Genomic DNA, 22,380 nt, shown 5'->3' with positions numbered 1-22,380 from the left:
GAGACATCCTGTTTCATTGGCTTATTTCTTTCACCACAGTTTGTCTGAAAACCCTGCATCTGTTATATATTTCACAGATTTTAAGGCCAGAAGGGCCTGTTATGATCATCCAGTCAGACCTCACGCATACCACAGGCCACTGCATTACACCATCTGATCCCCTATTGTAGCCTAACAACTTTTGGCTGGGCTAGATCATATTTTTAAATCAAGACTGGATGTCTTTCTAAAAGAATCTAAGTGATGGAAAAATCTATCATGTCCCTTGGTAACCTGTTCCAATGGTTAATTACCCTCACTATTAAAAATGTATGTCTGCTTTCCAGTTTCAGCTTTGATGACTTCAGCTTCCAGACACTGGATCTTTTTATGCCTACTTCCAGCCATTGGATTATGGCCCTATATGTGCTACAGTTCAAACTATGTTATCAAGGATCAAAGTTTGAAACAAGGAGCAAGATCCTGGCCACATTAAAGTCAATGGCAAAATTCCCATTGATTACAACAGGGGCCCTCAACATCCTTTAAACCCTTTAGCAAACTGATACAGATCACATTCTAAATGAAGTTTAGAAAAGACCTTAAGTTTGGAAACCAAGCTTCTGCCCATTTTATCCATGACGTTTTTCCTCCCTTGTTTTCCTTGGTTTTTACTGGCTTGACTAATGGGTAACTCAATGTTTTTCATTGCAAATATTTAAAATTCTTGAATACACTGTTACCTCCATCTAGTTGAAGCTATTAAAGTGAAACATCAATCAGTTGGCATGACAGAACTTTACAGGAGTGCATTTCCATAAAAATTAATCTGTCAACATAGTCATCGACTCAAACTCTATTTGAAAGCTTTATCCCCAAAGTGCCTACAATGCAGATCCAAAGGGGGAGCAATAACAAATAAGAAGGTATATTTTAGTCACTGAGTAATAAATTGCTTGCCTCCTAGGAGGATTTCGCCTCTCTGTGGATCCTTCACTTTTCCACACACTGGTTTCAATCCAGCTCTCACCAAAGACAAAGTGTAACAGGCCAGTGTCCGCTCTTGTTTTGAGATCCCACACAAACAGCTTGGGATGCTTTCTGTCTGCTAGCACCTCCATGAGTTTTATTGATATTACCTCCACCAAACCACCATCACAATCCTGTGCAGCAACTCTCTCTGCAGTTTCCTCTAATCCTCAGCCCTTTCTCTAGGGAGCACTTTCACCACCCCGACCTCTTGCTTCCTCTGAACTCTGCTAGCGTCCTCCCTTGCACTTCCTTTCCATGCTTTTTAACTACCCTCTTAGCTAATAGGATAATTAGCCCCTTAGCCCATCAGTCCTCCCATCCTCCAGTTTGATTAGATAATTAAATACTCCACTTCTCCAGCAGGCCTCTTCTGGGGGAACTAATTAAAGCTCAGTGATCAGAGTGCTGGGTCAGCTACTGGTTCTCAGCACTCTGTCGCACACATCTGACCCTTGGTACCTATCACCCTTGAGGCCCCATGTTGCATCCACAGTTTTTCCATCAGAAGAGGGCCAGTCTCCTTTAGGTCACAAAACCGGATGACTGGGCAACAAAATGGCAGATGAAATTTAATGTTGATAAATGCAAAGTAATGCACATTGGAAAACATAATCCTAACTATACATATACAATGATAGGGTCTAAATTAGCTGTTACCACTCAAGAAAGAGAGCTTGGAGTCATTGTGGATAGTTCTCTGAAATCATCCACTCAATGTGCAGCGGCAGTCAAAAAAGTGAACAGAATGTTGGGAATCATCAAGAAAGGGACAGATAATAAAACAGAAAATATCAGATTGCCTCTCTATAAATCCATGGTACGCCCACACCTTGAATACTGCGTGCAGATATGGTCGCCCCATCTCAAAAAAGATATACTGGAATTGGAAAAGGTTCAGAAAAGAGCAACAAAAATGATTAGGGGTATAGAACGGCTTCCGTATGAGGAGAGATTAATAAGACTCGGACTTTTCAGCTTGGAAAAGAGGCGACTAAGGGGGGATATAATAGAGGTCTATAAAATCATGAGTGGTATAGAGAAAGTAAACAAGGAAGTTGTTATTTACTCCTCCTCATAATGCAAGAACAAGGGGTCACCAAATGAAATTTAATAGGTAGCAGGTTTAAAACAAACACAAGAAAGTATTTTTTCACGCAATGCACTGTCAACCTCTGGAACTCCTTGCCAAAGGGTGTTGTGAAGGCAAATACTATAACGGGATTCAAAAGGGAGCTAGATAGATTCATGGAAGATAGGTCCATCAATGGCTATTAGCCAGGATGGGCAGGAATGGTGTCCCTAGTCTCTGTTTGCCAGAAGCTGGGATTGGGTGACAGGGCATGGATCACTTGATGATAACCTGTCTGTTCATTCCCTTTGGGGCACCTGCCATTGGCCACTGTCAAAGGACAGGATACTGGGCTTGATGGACCTTTGGGCTGACCCAGTATGGCCGTTCTTATGTTCTTATGACACTCCATTGGGAGTCTATTGATTTTTATGACTGCTGCAATGGGCACTTAGGGTACGTCTGCACTGCAGCTATGAGCGAGCCTCCCAGCCCAGGTGGACAGACTTGTGCCAGTGGAGCTCATGCGAGCATGCCAAATATAGTTGTGTAGATGTTGCAGCATGGCATAGGCTCAAGCTAGCCACCCAAGCTCAGGCCTACCTTGCTCCCTGAGTCCGAGCTCGAGTGGGGAGCCCGAGCCTCTGCCGGCACTGCAACGTCCACACAGCTATTTTTAGCATAGTAGGTTACGCCCTGCTAGCACAAGTCTGTCTACCCAGGCTGGGAGGCTCACTCCCAGCTGCAGCATAGACAGACCCTTACAGCCCAGCCAAACTAACCAACCTTTAATCAGCTAGACAGGCAATTTTACCAACACAGGTCTTCGCACAGCACTGGGTTTGTCTGGGCATTAAAATGTTGTTAGGAGAAGGTTACAATTAATTTAAAGACCCCAATACTCAGGAACAATGTATACTTACAAGTGCTCTGCTGAATCTACATCCAGGTGTTTGTCTTTTCCGTTTGGTATACTGTGGTCAATAACTATTGTTTCAGTGTTTGCTAAACAAAATCCATTAGAACGCATGATTTCTGTGGGGAGAAGGGAAGAAAGAGGTAAAATGCTGAAAGTCTGAGATGGATCCAGAAAAGGGGGGGACGGCGACAAGGCAGGGATAGGGTGGATGTGCATCGCACAAAGCTGACATTACTGCAAACAGGACACACTGAAGTGTCAGTGAATATCTGTGCAAGCTAATTTAAAAGAAAAAGTCTTTTTATTATTTTGTAGCTTAATGATGAGCTGGGCTCATTTGCTGACTTCATAGCCACTTGAGCAACATCTGAGCAATTTTACTTGTGATCAGTCCTACTGAACTCATGTGCTTGAATATTTGCAGTTCAGAACCCTAATGTGAGAATATTTAGCAAATCTTCCCATCTGGGAGAAGGCCAAATTCTGCTCCCATTAAAGCCTGTGGCAAAATTCCCACTGACTTCAATGGAGTGGCATCTGCTCCATAAGGTTATAGTCCAACAGTACTCTTGATTGTATTCTTCCCAGACAGCAAGTTATCATAATTAAACAAAAAGATGAAGAAAAGAAATAATTACAACTCTAAATCAACAGCAACCTTGAAAGTAAGTTAGACAATAGGTTTTCCAACAGCAATTTTCCTTGGGCCCAATTCTCTATTGCCTTGAGCCTTGTGTAGTCATTACGTCTCTGCAAATGCTACCAGCTCAGAATGGCTGAATTCTACAGTCATTTTTTATAGGTAGGAGGGTCTAACATAATCCCCATTGAAATCAGTGGACAGACACCTACTGACTTTATGGGGCACTAGATTCGGCTCTCAGTGAATACACAAAGTTATGATATCATAAATACTTAGCAAGCTCACTGCAGCAAGCTTACACTTTTTGGGCCTGAATGCCATTGACTTCAATCAAGATTAGGCCCAACACTCGCAACTCAAATGAGTGGAAGGGTGGGGGCTAAGCCAAGAGGGAAGAAAGAACATGATAAAAGGGAGAGACGTTTGATTCAGGGCCAGTGGCGCAATGGATAACGCGTCTGACTACGGATCAGAAGATTGTAGGTTCGACTCCTGCCTGGCTCAGTGTTCTTTGGGGGGAGGGACAGCTCAGTGGTTTGAGCATTGGCCTGCTAAACCCAGGGTTGTGAGTTCAATCCTTGAGGGGGCCATTTAGGGATCTGGGGCAAAAATTGGGGATTGGTCCTGCTTTGAACAGGGGGCTGGACTAGATGACCTCCCGAGGTCTCTTCCAACCCTGATATTCTATGATCATTAATTTACACTCCTACATCTAACAATAAGTTAACTAAACTTCAAAGTTAAAGCTCTCAGGCAGGGAGTGAAGAAACATACCTGCATTTACTTTATAAATTCTGCATGAAACCAAGTTACAATTCGGGGGCAAATTTGCAACGGGTATACATGGATACAGCAGCATTGCCTTTAATGGTTTCTTACCCATTTACATCAGAGATTTTAGCCCCATGTTCATTAGAACACCTTTCATTCACTGGGAGCAGCAAAAGTACACTGGGGCTGGCACATCCTTGGAGTCTCCTCTCACTTGCACTCATTTCACACTGCCACTGACCTCAATAGATTTTTTTCCTGATATACACCAAATTAAGAGGAGAACCAGGCCCTGTTTGTTAGTTTTGAGCATTATCTGCAGGAACAACAAGAGAACTATCCCGCTGTTGAAAGGGTGGTGGGGTGGGTCTGGACACAAAAGGTTTGCATCTTGAACCCAAAGTGTTTGCCACCCTGTGATACCGACCAACCTTAGATGTGAAAAGACCTGAGGTTTAAATTTTTTACAATGAAGGTACATTTTTGCATTCAGACTAACACTCATGTGCCTCTATGTTTATGTGGAAAAATTATTCTCTGACTTCTGGTCCATTTTGTATTGCACCCAAGTTGAACAGGATGTATCTGTGAGTGGTTTTACACTGAATCCCTCCAGAATCCCACTTCAGCCGTGACTCCCTGTCAAACACTGTTCAGTAGACTGAGATGCAAACTCAAGGATCAGATTCTGCTTTCATCTGGTGAGTTTTGTTTGGTTCAAATATTTTAATCCGGAGTGGACTGTGCTGGACACAGTTGGTTTTCTTTTAGTGACTACAAAATATTTTTGCAGCGTAGTCAGAGGTTACAAGTCACCTAGAGAGTTGTATTATATCCAACGTAAAGCAAGCCCAGCATGTCACAGTTTTTTCCGAGTGTCCTTGACATGACCTAAGAATATTACAGCATTACCCCTGCAGTATGAAGCATTTTAGAAGTTAACCTTTAGTGCCATCTGCTGGAACCATCAACTAAACAATGCAGTCATTTCACTGTGCAAAATTCAGACTAGGGTTGTATCAACTAAACAGCGGATTCTGGGCTTTGTTTTGAAATTCTTTATACAGCCAGTCAGTACATAAGACTGACTACCACAGAGTGCTTTTGTATACCCAGACAGAGAGGAAAAAACAAATCAAGTCAGGTGTGACTATAAACTGTAGGAGTTAATTTGGGATTTAAAAACGTATTCTTGTTCAGGTCCCATTGTTTCCATAGCTCCTCTACGCAGAATCTACTCACTGCTCGTCCAGGTTTCACTCTTTGTATTTGAGCATTCATACATGAGAATTAAGGTGGTGGTCTCCACACAATTCTTTACCAACCATTAAAAATATCAGTGACCCGCATTTTCTTGTCACACCACTTTGGTGTAACTTCAGTGACTTCCACAAAGTTATGCTTGATTTACACCAGTGTAAGAAGGAGCAGCAGCAGAACTAGTAGCTGCCGTCTTATTGCACTCTTAGAGCTGCAACAGAATGGTGCCCAGACTGTTGCTTAATGACCACATTCCATCTGCTTCTAGACCCATCATGTCACATGTGCAGAGATGCACACAGACCAAGTTGTTAAGTAGTTGCCTTTCACTACATTTTTCTTCAGAGAACAAAACAAGCCTTAAACTCTACAAAAACAAAAAAGTTGATTCTCCAGTGTTTAACCAGTTCAGCTCCAATGGAGTTATTCTTGATTTATCCCAGTATAAGTGTCAAGGGAATCAGGCCCAGTATGTCAATTTCCAGTATTTTAAACTGCAATTTTTCCTAGACTTTCTTTTAAAGTATATTGTTTAAGAGCACTTTGTTTCACATTATATATTCTTAAAGCTAGATTCTGCCACCCTTATTGACACCGAGTAGCAACTTACTCTGCAAGTAGTCCCATTGAATATGCTCTTTAGTGTATTTTCAGAGAACATTTTCAGGTATATAGAAACAAAATAAATGGCATATAGTCAACACATCATGCATTTAAGTGGATGACCAATGCAAAAACTGTGCACAGAAATGGTAGATGTAATTTCTAATTAACTTATACATAACCTGTCTATAAATTCATACTTTTGCCATTAGAACTGGCCTAGAGGTCTTTATCACAGTTTGTTCTGTACATCAGTAAAATGACTAAAAAAATATCCTGAACACGCTAAATTTTGCAAGATTATATAAAGAATAAATGACTGATTTTCTGTGTTTGCATTTATTCCCTCTTGGGATACATCTGCACATGTCATGTATCAATATAGGAAAAACCCACTTTTTTTTGTTTAGATTAATGAAGATACCCACCTCTACCTGACTCACATTCTGGTCAAGGAGGATTACGTACAGTAAATGTATTCACGCCTTTCCCCTCTCCCCAAGCATATAAGTAGATACCTGAAGAGACAGACACACAAATCCTCCACTGAGAAGGAGATTGAATTTGTACATGGAAGCCAAATAGGGCATGGAATCACTGTTCCGCACTTACGTCTGCTCTTGTGTTTCATTTAATTTCTTTGATGCTCTTCACCATCGTTTATACAGATGGGTTTGTTGTTAAATTTCTCAGGCATGCTTTATATTAAGGGTACATTTATAAATCATTTATAAAGGGTTAATAAACTCTAACAAATGATTACTCCTAACCATGGCATATAATCATATACAAAATCTTCTACTGTACTGATGTAGTTACAACTATCTGTAAGATTATTACTCCTGTCTTTCACATCTATTCATCATGTATTAATCCTTCTTAAAATATTTATAAATAAACCCTTAGTATAAAATGTGACCATTTTGCATGTTATAAAAATATACTTTATTTAGTTCATGTCCTTTCAATTCTTCCATTGCAGTGCAACAGTATGGACAGCACAAGGACACGGCCTTCTCAAGGAATGGCTAATGGACTCCAAGCAGCACAAAGAAGAATCTGAAGATCGTATAATGCCCATAGCGTGTTTGCCCTTATGATATTCTATACATTGGAAGGCAAGAGCATGGGGAAAGTGAGGGATGAAGGGTTTCTTTTGAAATGTTGAGGAGGGAGGGGAGTGAAAGAACAGACAAATATTTTCATTTAATAATTCTTGTATGCATTCTAGCGAGCTAATAATTCTTACCTGATATTTTAACCGGACTCTGAAAGCTTGGTTGAATTTTATGGACATTGTCATTTTTTAACACTTGATCTAACGGAGATCTTTCAAAGAAGGTAAGGACAACTTCAGATCTAGAATACTGAAAAAGAACCAAAGAAATATATATTTTCAAAGTTTAATTCCCAGACTTACGGCTTGGTTTGTTTATCCTGTTATCCCCTACCTCCCACCTGTTACTGGGCCAAATCTTGAGAAATGCTGAATACATGCAATTCCTGTTGACAACACACAACTCCCACTGACTACATTAGGCATTCCAGATGCCCAGTGCTCTCAGGGTTTGTCTAATAAATTATGATTACTTCATGGGTGGGGTTTTTTTGTTTTTTGTTACTTGTCCATCAGTGATTTTCTAGGCACTTTGCATAAAAAAAGTCAATATTCCTTATAACAAACTTATTTGTCTAGTGGGGGAGGGTGGGGGGGAACCCTCTTACACTGAACTCATCTGGACATGCCAAAAAACTCATGAAGTCTGCAACTCCTCTTGCTTACACTCCTTTTCACTAGTGTAAATCCACTGACTTCTGTGGAGTATATCTCGCGCCACACAAGAACAAGTAGCCAACCAGGTCCATGATCTGCAGATTTCAAAATGACCACCCACTCACATTGGTTATCAGTCACCATGGTCGCCAATTACTCAAGTAGTTTTCTTCCCCAGTGAGCACTTTGTTTGCTCATGAGTTAGTTTCCTTGGTAAAGACACTGACACAGCAGACATGACTACACACTTTGTAAGTATCTGAGACACTGAAATACAGCAATATGACTGTCAGGCAGAATGATCATGCCTGGCACATGGTCTATTGCAGGGGTTCTCAAACTGGGGGTCGGGACCCCTCAGGGGGTCGCAAGGTTATTACCTGGGGGGCCGCAAGCTGTCAACCTCCACCCCGAACCCCGCTTGCCTCCAGCATTTATAATGGTGGTAAATATATTTAAAAGTGCGTTTAATTTATTGGGGGGGTCGCACTCAGAGGCTTGCTGTGTGAAAGGGGTCACCAGTAAAAAAGTTTGAGACCCACTAGTCTATTGGTTACACCGTCATATCATAGGACCTTGGCTGAAAATATAAAATAAAAATACGTTGTATTTCCATGCTACATTCCATTTGAAGAACTCAAAGCACTTAAAATGAATAAAATCGCTCGGTACCCCAGCAAAGTATCATCATCCCCATTTTATTGATGGGGAAACTGAGGCACACATGTTCAGTGACTTCCCCATTTATACAGCAAAGCCAGTGCCACGACCAAGAATGCAACTCATATCTCCCAACTCCTGCATGTGTGGTTGAACTTCAAGAGCAATTGCTCTTTCACAAGATCGTCCCAAGGATCTTTAAGTGTTTTGCATACATTAATCAAGCCTCAACATAGCCTTGTCATGGAGATAAATATTATAATACCTTTTGTACAGATGGGCAACCCAAGGGCCAGAGAGGTTAAGTGACTTGTCCAATTTAAGAAGGGGACTGAATCTAGGGTCCAGACAACATTAAAAGGAAGGCATTCAGAAGCCTGGGGTAGAAGTGGCAAGACTACAAATAATACCCATTATTACTATTATTATTATTCATTGAGCACCTTCAGCGTGCCTCGTGCAATAAAAACAGGGAAATACACAGTCCCTGCTTGACTGAGCTTACAATCTACAGCCCCAATCCTGCAACCAGAAAACACAGAGGTAGACCCTTGTGCCATACAGAGCCCCACTGAAATCAGTGGGGGTCTGCTCATGTGGATCTAATTACAAGATTGGGCACTCAATTCAACACACAATGCAGGTCAGATATATTACCCTGAAAGACAAGGAGATGATAGTCATGGCAATGCTCAGGTCACTTTGGAATAAATGTTATGTAACAGAACATTACTTAGATCACTGGTTCTCAACCTGCCGGCCGCTTGTGGTCCAAACAGCACACAGCTGCAGCCCATGTGACAGCCTTAGGACCATACAGGTAGTGTGTATATATATTGCGTGGATGCGGCCCTCATAACACATAGAGAGCTGCATATGTGGCCCACAATGGTAAACAGGTTCAGAACCACTGACTTAGATGGATTAACTCTGACAGGCTCCAGAGAAGAACTTGTGTTGAAATGAGGGATGTACCTGACTGGAGAGAGGGTGATAGTTTGGTGCACTAGGAAAAGCAGGGTCTTCTGGGGAAAAGAAGGATACCAGTTGGGCTGCTTAGGAGCAAAGGCAGGAGGGGTAGAAACAAGGGGTAGGAGACTATGAGGGTTGAGATACAGGGAGGGAGGGATTATATCATGCAGGATCTTGAACAGCCCCTTCTGCCTCTGCAAAAGCTCAAACAGCCCCATGCCTTCCCATCTAAATGAAGAGGGCAAATTACTATCCACCAGGTCTGAAGTTCAGTAAGGTGGTACTTAGCATACTTACTTTCCAAGGCATATTTATAATAATCTTCAGAAGCTTCTCCACTTCATTGAGCCTGGCTTCTATATCACGGGCCTCTTTTATTGTGATTAGTCCTAGAAACAAGGTAAACACATTGTAAGCGAGAATGAAAATACAAAACATGCATATGGATGTCTATATGTGGCAGACAGATCTAGGTTACTCATGAATATGTGGAAAGACATCAAACAGCATGCCTAATTGACACACATCTTTTACCTCAGGAGATGATGACCCATTGTCCAGAAGTAGCTCCCCTAACTTCATGTCAGAATGTTGCTGTGTTGGAGCACAGAGAGGGATATTAAATCAAAAAACCCAGAATCCTCTTTCTGAAGCCATGATCCATCCTCATTTGTCAACAAAGAGTGGAAAAGAAAATACTCACACAGGAGAAGAGGAAAGAATCAAACACAAGCTAAACAAAGCTCTTTGAGAGCAGTCTCATATTTCTTGAACATAATATGGTACAGGAGCAATAGTCAAAGGAAGATTTTTCAAAACCCTATTCGTAAACAGCTAGACTACAGGACAAGGGTATTTTGCTACAACTGTCATGATAATCATCCACCACGAATGTTATCACACAGCCATAGAAACGATCAAGATGGAAAAAGACATGTTAGGTCCTCTACACCATGTTAATATCCAGTCAGTGCAATATATTTAGAGTGCTTTGTCTCTAGTTTTAAATGTCTCAGAATAAGAGGCTTCCATCATAATACTTGAGAGATTTTTTTCACAACCTAACAGACCTCATCGTTGGGAAATGAGGAAGTCCTAAAGGCTGCTGCAGAAAAAAATCCAGCAAACTGAAACCTAAGTCAATCTTTTAAAAGCAGACAACAAAAATATGTAAAATAGTTTGAGGTAGAACCCTGCCCGTGAGCACTCTGACAATTTTTGTGGTTTTACACTTATATTTTCATGTTCTAAAAAAAAGTTTTAATCTCCTTGTTGCTGTGTGAAAGACCCATACAAGACTGTCAAACATACAAAACTAACAAACTGGAGACAAAAATATAGAAAAATTTCCCCTCCATTTTCCTTCCAATCTCTGTCTGGCATTGTTATCTTAGGCAGTGGCTACACTACAGAGCTTACAGCGGTGCAGCTGTGCCGCTGCAGCACTGCTAGTGTGGACACTCTAATCTGACAGGAGAGAGCTCTCCAATTACTCTAGCCCCTGCAAGCGGCAGCCGCTACGTTGGCAGGAGAAGCTCTCCCGCCTACACAGCACTGTCCAAACTGGCACTTAGATCAGTGTAACTTACATCGCATGGGGGGTGGCTTATTCACACCCCTGAGCGACATAAGTTATACCGACGTAAGTAGTAGTGTGTACATAGCCTTATTTTAGGTGTTGCTCGTAGCACTGGCACATACATAACTTCTGTGCAGAAGTGTGACTTTAGGCTGGCAATGGTCCTTAAAGTACGGCGTTAGTTAAAAAAAAAAAAAGTTACAGACTATCTCAACAGCACTACTACTGGCAACGGGCCCCAAATTTACATCATCCACGGCAGATCAGAGGATTACCAAGGATGGAGCAACAGGATGTTGGATGTGTTGTCACATTCTGCTATATTCTATACAAATCCATTAGGCACACTGTCATTTCTCCTATTTCCTCCATGCTCAAGGAAGGAAGAGGTTCCTTACCCAGAGCCCCAGTCAACTCCCACTGAAATCAATGTGAGTATTTCTATGGACTTTAAAGGGAGTTGGATTGGGCCTAAATTAAGTAGACACAGCAAAACCAACAGCCTTAATACTGGGGTGCTCAGAATCTTGACCTAGCTCTGAATTTTGTAACTAATAGGCACCTACAGAGACTCCATCTTGTCACAATGTAGGTGAATAAGGTTATTGAGAAGTTGGACCAACATATAGATATAGCCTCATTTTCTACGTCTTTCTAGTTGCTTGGTAGCCCCCTTTGCCAGCTGTTTATTCCAGGCCAGCCCCACCTGTGCTTTGACATGGGGCCAAAGATTCTATATGCAAAGTGGCACTGCAGTGTTTGCCTGGCTTTTACTATGAATAAGTAGGTAAGTAAGTAAATCCATGTATTAGTGACATCATAGCAGGATTTTCTAAAGCCTTCATGATCCATCGCTAATTTCAAGGGCTGAGCAGCTGACCTTTCAGTGATCTGCCATATACCATCCATCCATCATTGCCTTACTGGTCACCCCCCAATGTAATGACCCACCACCATTTGTTCCATAATAACTTTCTCAGGTTATTTCCATCTCTATGCCTAACGTGACCAAGTACATAAGTTTGCATCTGTTGATTTCCAGTAGCAGGATCTGCTTCTCTCCAATAATATTTCTAACATAGGCATTCATCTTTTTTTCCTGACAGACATACAGCATTATATAAAAACGTTATGCAAATCCTTGAACACAATGGAACTACTTGCACGAGAACAGACTATTTGTGTAAATAAAGGTTTGCAGGATTGGGCTCCAGTGTTGCAAATTCAAGACACTGACACACCTCCTAATCTTCCAAAAGAGATGGCTGGCAGGAATCAGTACTTAGAGAAGCATATTTGTCCAGGTAAGAGCTCTCTCTGTCTACAATGGCCTATTCTTTCATCAGAAATGGCAGATGAGATTTTTAGTCTCTAGCACTTCACAGGCCACCCAATAGGGGGTTCTATAGCTCCATGCGTCCACCAAGATTTTTCATCATAAGCAAGAGATTTCACCTCCAGTACATGTTTCTAACCTCTAGATCTTGGAAAAGAATCAGCTACAGACCAAATACAAAAAACAAAAACCTACTAGAAAACTGGAACAGAAGCTTTACAGCTTTTAGCACAATAAAAACATTTTTATTAAAACCTTAAACAACGTAACAGAAGAAAAGAAGCAGAGTGGGGAGGAAGGAGATTACGAGTGATGAGAGGGAGCAAAAACTCCGACCCTTTTGCTTTTCTACCGAAAGCCTGCAAGAGCCATCCATGTCACTTATTACCTTTGAAAATAATGCTTCCTCTCAGTGACTGACAAGTGTCAATTTGTGGTCAGACTGCATGATTAGCACACGAGTCTGATTTTAGGATCATGCAAATCTGCACTGCCACAGAGAGAGCTCCAGGACAGGCTTTGCCTACATGCATGAATAAGAACTATATATGCATGAATAAATCGCTATGAACGTTCTCACTGACTACAAACATGCAGCCTGAAGCTGCTGATCTTATACGATTAGTCACTATGAATTCAGCTCGGTACAGGCCTCTCTGCTTTATGCATCTAGATTCTAAATATGTGGAAAATACCCAATTGGTTTTACATGTAAACTGAAGCCAGCATAATTTCATTTGTAATATTTGCACACATTATATAATTTTAAAAATTAACAGGTACAAGACATGCCATAGTACTTTCAGTAACTGTAGGCCACGATCCTGCAATTTATGGGACTGCTCACATGCATAAGAGGTTGCAGGATCAGCCCACCCAATGAAGTCAGCAGGAGCTGCGGGACTCAGCACCTTGCAGAATCAAACCCTTTCGGGGCTTGGTAACAGGCTCTTGTCTGAATCCTGCAACCCTTACTCACACAAGCACCTGGATTAATGTCAGTGGGAGAACTTAGAAGAATGAGGGCTGCAGGATAAAAGGGCAAATTCTACAACCCTTACCCAGGCAAAGACTCCTTATTCATATGACCAATTTCGCCAACTTCAGTCGGAGTAACTTTTGGCCGAGAGGGTTGCAGGATTTCACCCAAGTCCTCCATTTACATTGCTAACACAGACTTGGAAACCTTGTTCAGACTGAAGTCCTTAAATAAAGGAAAATAAATCAGAAGAATATGCCTTGTAGCTTGGAACCCAACTGTACTATTTTTCACTTGTTCAGTCATGCATACGTAGGTTAGCTGAGAGCTGGGAAATATCCCAGTGAGGTCACGGAGAAATGTTGCTCACACTCCTTTTCTTCTGCTGCAGTCTGACTTCTAATTGAAAGCATGTGCTGGATCCTCCCTGGAAACTTTACTGTGCTGTCTTATTATATGTACTATGCTTGGACAAATAACTATCAATTCAAGTGATTTAAACGCTGTAAACACCCATCTTTATCGTTCTTAAGCTAAACTGGATTTCCATGGGTTTCCATGGGCTTCTTCTCCCCTACCACAAAACCTTCAGTTATATACAAATGTTACTGAAAGGTGAATAATTATGTTTTAATGTCCATACACCTAATCTTGCACACTGCTGAACTTTTATGTAACACACATACGTAGCAAAGCACTTATTTGATTCATTTGCATGTTTTTTAACTGATAGGGGGTTGGGGGAAGAATTTCACTCAATGGTGCATAGCTCACTATATCACACACAATGTTGATGAGAAATGTACATAATGAGTCACTTATATAAAGATCGACTGACTTCCAAGGCAAAATAGCTATATACATACATAAGAGCTATAAGTTTCACACACCATCCCTCGATAATGCCATGAATACGTCTTTGCTTTTCCAAAAATGTAGCTATGTTTAAGTTGGCATTGTCTCAGACAGATCCCAAATCCTGTTTATCTTACTCGCAAGATTACCCCTATTGACTCTAATGGGACTAACACATGGGTAAGGGGCGAAGGGACTGGCATAGAGATCCTCCCCTTCCGCTCTTAAGTTTAACTCACTAACCATGGAACCTTACTGGAGCACGGAGGTCAAAGCAAGTGTACGCTTTCTGCAAAGTGTGTGAGATGTTGTACTGTGATTACTATTACATACAGTAACTCCCCACTTAACGCTGTAGTTATGTTCCTGAAAAATGCGACTTTAAGCGAAACGATGTTAAGTGAATCCAATTTCCCCATAGGAATGAATGTAAATAGGGGGGTTAGGTTCCAGGGACATTTTTTTTTTGCCATACAGTACAGTACTATAGTTGGGAGGTGCCCCCGCCTTACCCCACGCAGGCACAGCCCACTGGCACTGGAGACCATGAGGCAGGCAAGGAGGCTGAAGGTACTGTAGGCTAGGAGAAGCACGTTGCGCAGCAGCAGTGGCAGCTTCCCCTAGTCTGCAAGCACCAGGGACGGGGGGCTCAACCCTCGGCCCGCTCACTCCACCCCTTCCCCCAAGCACCCACCCTCAACCCACCTCTTCTTCCCCCCTCCCCCTTTACTCCGCACGCCACGTCCTCACTCCTTCCCCCTCCCTCCCCTGCCTCCTGCCCACAGCAATCAGCTGGCTTGTGGCGTTCAGGAGGGAGGAGCGAGGACACGGTGCGCAGGCTCCCCCTCCCTCCCCTGCCTCCTGAACACCGCAAACCAGCTGATTGCCGCAGGCAGGAGGCAGCGGAGGGAGGGGGGCACGCCGTGTCCTCGCTCCCCCCCCCCCCGCTCCTGCCCGCAGCAATCAGCTGGCTTGTGACGTTCAGGGGACAGGAGGGTGGGGAGAGGAGCGAGGATTTAGCATGCAGCCTCCCCCCTCCCTCCTGCCTGCAGCAATCAGCTGGTTTGCGGAGTTCGGGAGGCAGCGGAGGGAAGGGAAGCCTGCGCGCTGAGTCCTCGCTCCTCCCCTCTCTCTCCTGAACACCGCAAGCCAGCTGATTGCTGCAGGCAGGAGGCGGGGGGAGGAGGGGGAAGGCGCTGATCTGCGGGGTCTGCCAGCAGGCGGGAGGTGCTGTGGGTGGGGGCGTAAGGGAGCTGATAGGGCAGCTGCCAGCTGTGGACAAAGCAGACAGCCAAATGACGTTATAGCGAAGTATTGCACAACTTTAAATGGAGCATGTTCTGTAATTGAACAGGGACATAAGATCGAAACAACATTAAGCAAGAGGACGTTAAGTGGGGAGTTACTGTATTATACCCCACAGCGTATATGAAAAAATAAATCAGATTGTACCTTCCTCTCCTCGACCCAGACTGCCATCTCCCATGGGAAAACCCACAGGAGGGAGCAAGGTAAACGAAGAGGTGGACAATCCTATGAAGTACACCTGGCAAAGTTTTCCTTTATGGAAAGGGATTGAGGAACCACAAATTTTAGAGGTAGAGCCCCCTCCCAATTGCATAAAGGGCAATTAGATCTTACAAATCTCTACAGAAAGTCTTTTGCATAGACACAGGAGCTGTCTTGCAGAGATGACTGCTGGCTGCTACTCTACTCTTCCCCCTAACCTCAGAAAGCATGGCCCAGCAAGAGACTCGAGCGCTCCTCCCCACCTGCAGGGCATGCATTAGCAGCCTCAGAGAAAGATAAGACAGTCTACAGCTGTTATTTCCACCCCTCTTCCCCATTTCTGCACAGAATTATACAGGATCTGCAGGGATGATACAAGAACAAAGGGACATTCAAAGACATTAAAAGGTAGGAAATTCAAAATGGATAAAAGGCAATACATTTTCACACAAGAAGCAATTAAGCTGTGAAACTGATTGTCATAGGAAATAATTGAGGACAAGAACATATCAAGATTTAAAAAAAAGGCAGGTGGGGCAGATTGGGAATTTATATGGATAACCAAAAATAGCCAGGGTTGTCATAATTAAAGATAATAAAAATGCTGGAAGGGATATTAAACTTCATGCTTCAGGGTTTAAAATAATCTCTAATTTTAGAGATCAGGATGAAACCTATGTGGAGGACAGATTACCCCACACTGGCCTACTGCAGATTTTTTACACCATCCACTGAAGCAGCTGGTTCTGGCCACTGTTGCAGACCGGATCCTGGACTAAATGGACAGCTGGTCTGATTCAGCGTGGGAAATCCTATCAGGGGTTCTCGCAACAAATTTTTGGTGGCCTCACAATGCGGCCACCACCTCTCACTGTGGCCACACTTACACTTTCCCCCTAAAATACTTAATTAACTTTAGGAAAAACAATTAAATATGCACAGATTCACATCCAAATCATTGTAATATATATTTGTAGGGTTTTTTTTGGCAGACTCAGTAACAAAAATAATGTGGTTTCAGAGTAACAGCCGTGTTAGTCTGTATTCGCAAAAAGAAAAGGAGTACTTGTGGCACCTTAGAGACTAACCAATTTATTTGAGCATAAGCTTTCGTGAGCTACAGCTCACTTCATCGGATGCATACTGTGGAAACTGCAGAAGACATTATATACACATAATTATATAAAATAATGTGGTCTCCCCTTTCGCTCCCCCTTCCCATCCAGGGCATAGAGGGTCCTGGGGCCTGCTGTGAATACTTGTATATTTGTTAATATCACAGCACGCTTAGTAGCTACCTGGGAGGCTATGAAAAGTGATAAGTGATATTAATAAACATACAAGTATCACTTTTCACAGATAGCTAGTAAGTCTGCTGTGAAAAGTGATATTTGCATGTTTGTTAATATCATTTTTCTCAGCAAGACCCAGGACCCATTAAGCCCTGGATGGGGAGGCCAAAGGGGGAGGCAGCAGGGGCCAGAGGCGATGGTGGTCAAGGACTCCCTTGCTCCTGCAGCATTGTACCCCACCTCTCTCCAGAGGCGGTGCAGGGTGGCGCATCCAGGAGCAACAAGGAGGGAGGGGGAGCGGCCGATGCGTCCCCTCTTCCCCGTCACCACCCAGGAGGCTGTTGTCGCTGCACAAAAAGACCCTGGTGGCCGCATGCAGCCATGATGGCTGCATTTACGAAACTGGCTGCATTTGAGAAATGTTGTCCTATGTTCTTATGAGAGCAGCACCTCCCCTGTGACACCTAGTCTTCAATTCTGCCACGCTATCCTTGCATGGGGCTGGGGATGGTGTCACAAAGGCGGCACTCTTCCCCATTATTCTCAGGGGGATGGGGAAATCCACACACGGAGGGTTCAGTCCATGCATTAATTCTGGAGAGAATAATCCAGGTTTTAGAGGTCACCTCTGCGCTCCAAGGATTTCATTTTCATGTGATGTCACCAACACTGCTCATTCTGGGCATGTTTATTGGGGAGGAGCTGGCAAGCTGTGCTGGGAGCTGGATGTTGGCAGTATGAAAAAAACCATTGTTTTAAATTGGTTACATTCTGAACAGAGCTCTTGTCTGGGGGCATTAGGGCCAGATTTGTAAAGGTATTTAGCATTATGCAGTGACAGTTAGGTCCTTAGTGAGATTTTCAAAATTTTCATCTTTAGGCAGATAAATACCTGTAAAAATCTGGGCCTTCGTGCACAAATTGAATCCTGATACAACAGGTTTCTTATTTTAAGACCTATAGCTCAGACTATGCAGAGATAAGTTACAGCACCTAACAGTATTCCTTTCAAACAACAGCCTGACAAATTCCCCAAAACAGGAATTAAAGAGTAAAAAAGTTTTTTTTTGTTTCATTCTATATTTAACATAACTGTTTATGCACACATGTACAGCCCAAGGAGGTTAAAGGCAGAGAAGTCTGGTCTCTCAACTCACTGGCTTTTTACATACATTCATACCAACATTATCATTATTATGATAGTGCCTACAAACATCAGTCTAGGTGCTCAGGACTTCACTGTCACAAGCAAAGAGAATAGTCCCAGCCCCAGTGATCTTGCAGACAGGGTGTCAGATAAGATACTTGGTATAAGACAGAACACAAAAGACAAAATGAAGTGGGGAAAACTGACCGAAGGAAGAGGAAATGAAAGGAACACGGCATTAAAGGAAGGAAGGAAAATGGCATTAAAATGGAAGTCTCTGCTATCACTTTTAGCACTGAATTCATACAAACTCAGAAACTCAGCATGGAACATGGACCAAAAAACCCCCAAACTGACAAATTTCATTAATTCATCATGTACTCCAGATTTTTGGATGGCTTTATTATGAAAGTAGCAAGTTTTATTAATCTTATAACATTACAGACGAACCATTAATTTTTGCCATCACTGGACCATGCTGTTGAATGATTTGGTGAACATCAGCCGGTTTCAATGGATTTACGTATAACCAAGTAAAACTTGTTTCAGAGTAGCAGCAGTGTTAATCTGTATCTGCAAAAAGAAAAGGAGGACTTGTGGCACCTTAGAGACTAACCAATTTATTTGAGCATAAGCTTTTGAGAGCTACAGCTCACTTCATCGGATGTAAAGGAGACTGAGAAGAAAATGAAAAAATGTGTCCTTTCACTGAAGGTCCTTAGCAATAGTATGCAACCAATGCCATCCTGGAAGAGCTGAATCTAAAGGCCATTAAGGCAAATAAAAAAACTGAATTTCAGTTGGACTACATTGCTAGAAGCCTGAAAATGAAAATCTGTTCCCTTTTGTCCACCAGACTGAAGTTCTGAACAAACTCTGTTAATGAACTATTGACATTGTCAACAGTGAAATGGGGCACAATAGATGCAGTGTATTTATCCGTATTGTCACAGTACTGTAACAGCTGCTGTCTTTGGAAAATGCTAAATTGCCTCTGCAGAGCTCCCTTCACACATACATTAAACTCCCAGATGGTCTTGTAAACAGTGTATAAGAGAGCACACATTACCCGTAACCTATTGTGTTCAGAAAGTGAAGCAAAATGTGACAGTCTGCTAGTGTGTGTAATCCAGATCATGCAGCCCTCAGTCCTTCCTGGTGCACTGCAGATGTGACACAGAAGCAGCTGAGCATCTCTTTTCCATTCACTCCTGCTTCTGGCCTGATGTAACAGGGAAGGAAGGCAGAGATGATCCAGCATGAAACAGAAGTTCTGTGTCAGGAGATAATGTGGAGGACGATGGGAGAGCTCTGATATGCCACAGCTAATTAATTATCAGGGACACCAACATTCTCATGAAGGACAGAGAAACATGTGAGGAGGAAGACAGGAAACAGAAAGTAGGCCAAGCAAAGTGAGACATGAGGGGGATAAACAGCCTGGGAAAGACTGACGAAGAAAGGAAGAGAAAAATCAGACTAGATAGGGCAGGGGTGGGGGAGGAAGCAGCTGGAAGAGAAGCAATCTGAAAAGAGAAACACAGCGAACAGCCCTATGAGACAGAAGAGACTGTGTGTACTCAGAGTGTGTGTGTAGGTTCAGGCACTACATTTGAACTGGAAACAAATCATTACAAATGTGAGTTTTTCAATTTGTGCTATTAGAACAAACAATACTTATAGGACGTAAGGGGTGCTGATTACAGGGAGGAAAGGAATGAGTGCTGGACAGAGAAAGTGAAGGGGTATGTGTCTGTGTGTATGCACATGTACACAGTCGTAATGTGAATGGCCATTCTGGCAGTGCATTTGAACCTTCATGCTTACCGTCCATGTGTCTCTACACTGGGAACATGAACATTCATAAAGCTATTAGCACATGTTAAGAGTTTATAAATATCAGGATCAAATTCTGCCCTCCCCACTGAAGTCTGTGAGGGCAGAGTTTCTGGAAGCAGAATTTGGCCCTATGAAAACAGCACTAGAGTATATAAAAGTGTTATAGTTTCACTCCATTAGGATTCCCAGAAAACACATAAACACTCAAAAGGCTAAATTTCATCACTGGCTTCAGTGGCATTGTGTTTATGAGAAAAATTTTAGATTGATCAAGAAGCACTAGGGGCTGGTTCCTGCACTCGCTGAATTCAGTGGGACGTTTGCCTTTGACTTAATGGGTGAAGGATTGTGCTTGAAGAAAAGTCTTACTACAGAATTACTCAATATTAGTTTGCAGGCAGTAGCCACTTCTCGTTCATTCTATACCAGATTTGTACCCCATTTTCTCTATTTTACTTTATTAATTTGATCTACTACAATTATTTCTGGATCTCTTTAGAGTGAATTGGTCATTTTTATGTCAGTGCCTCGACCCTTTTCACAGTCTTCCTCACCAATTTTTACAGAGGAGATAATTTTGCATAGATGTAAGCAGAGTGGTAATGACTAGAATTGTAAAGTACTGTGTATGTCTGTGAATGTTATGATTGCACTTATTGAGCCAGTCTGTACTTTTATATTGTGTTGTTTGTGCATGTGCCTAGAGCAGTGGCTTTCAAACTGCGTATCACAACCCAGTACTGCGTCGCGGCATGTGAGGCACTGGGTCGCGGTGGTTCTGGTCTGCACTGCCGACTGGGGCATTAAAAGTCCCATCAGCGGTGCTGCCTGGCTAAGGCAGGCTAGTCTCTACCTGTTCTGACACCTCTGCACCCCAGAAGCGGCCACCAGCAGGTTCGGCTCCTAGGTGGGGTGGGACACGGGGCTCCGCGCACCAATGGTAGCTGGGAGAGGGGGGCAGTGTCTGCGGGCGAGAGCTAGCTCCATAGCAGCATTCCCCTCCCTCCCCCCACACACTTTCTCTGGGAACTGCCGGGGCATATGAAATGAAATAAAGCTGGCGGCTAATAAAATGTGACACGCCCTCTAATCCCTATGGTGAGAATGTCCCTGTCCTGGCATAGTTGCAATCAGGGGAGACCATGCCAATGCAATTCCACTGGAACACGTACCTGGTCTTGTGCCCTTGGTGGATCTTGTGAGCCTTTTGGACCAGACCCTGCCTTTCTTCTGTGGATGGAGGGGAACCATCCCCCTGTCTTCCACACAACAGAAGAATACAGAGGAAACTGCATGAGAGGAACCTGATTAAATTCCCTGCTTCCTATGCAGGTACCACACCGCTTAAGGGTATCACATGGCTCAAAAGTCTGATCTTTGCAAGGTTCTGATAACCCTCAGTTCACATTAAAGTGGCAAGAACATTTATGTTTTCATGGAAACTCTGGTCTAAAGAAATAAAAATTAATACTACTCTCTATTTGCTTTTTCAGTCAAAATTTTTACTTCAGGGCATAAAGTCACTGGAAAAGTTAAGATATATGAATACAGATGCTCAGGGTATTGAGCACCACTAGGAAGTGCTCAGGATCCTGCAAGAGGACTCTAAGTTTATAGAAACTTATAGTAATCTTAGTTTAATGTAGTGACTTAATTCCTTTAGTATGGATATTAGAACAGGGCTCAAGCCTTAAAATACTTATGCAAACAGTTCTTACTGTTATAAAGAGACCCACTGACTTCAATTGAACTATCTGCATGATGAATGTCCGCTCACATGAAATAAGGGGTTTTGTAGGATCAGGTCCAAACGCTGCAAAGTTCATAATGAAAAGCAGGCTTGGTGTAATATTATAGCCTGACCCCCAATGAAAGGAGATCTCCCAGTAGCAAGTACAGTGATACCAAACACATAATCAAGACTTTCTAGGGAACCCTTGTTGCAGTATAGAAGCATGCATTTATATCAGATCAGTTCATTTGCACATATGCCCTTTGCAAGGATCAATGGTATTTCTTCTGACTGAAACAGATTTACATGTAACAAACTTCAGAAGGCAAAACACTGAGCTTTGGTCTACACTTCAAATTTGTGTCAATACAACTATGTTGCTCGGGTGTGTGGATTTTCCTGTCAATATAGCTTCCGCCTCTTGAGGAAG

The 22,380-nt window shown here is 42.7% G+C and overlaps 1 protein-coding gene and 1 non-coding gene across 2 annotated transcripts in view; one reads left to right on the top strand and one right to left on the bottom strand.

Annotated features, from left to right (window-relative positions):
- PXDC1 (PX domain containing 1) overlaps positions 1-22,380 on the bottom strand; it is a 31,961-nt gene that overhangs the window by 5,714 nt on the left and 3,867 nt on the right. The window contains exons 2-4 of the mRNA XM_007058833.4: positions 9,980-10,071; positions 7,526-7,643; positions 3,004-3,115 (exon numbers count right to left, since the gene is read on the bottom strand). Of these exons, the coding sequence (XP_007058895.1) occupies positions 3,004-3,115; positions 7,526-7,643; positions 9,980-10,071 (322 nt within the window). The remainder of the gene's footprint in view (positions 1-3,003; positions 3,116-7,525; positions 7,644-9,979; positions 10,072-22,380) is intronic.
- Positions 4,074-4,146, top strand: TRNAR-ACG. The gene has a single exon. It is a non-coding gene; the product is annotated as a tRNA-Arg (tRNA).

This window comes from Chelonia mydas, chromosome 2 (assembly GCF_015237465.2).
Source record: "Chelonia mydas isolate rCheMyd1 chromosome 2, rCheMyd1.pri.v2, whole genome shotgun sequence".
In the NCBI taxonomy this organism is placed as follows: Eukaryota; Metazoa; Chordata; order Testudines; family Cheloniidae; genus Chelonia; species Chelonia mydas.
This window is presented reverse-complemented; position numbering and strand designations above follow the sequence as displayed.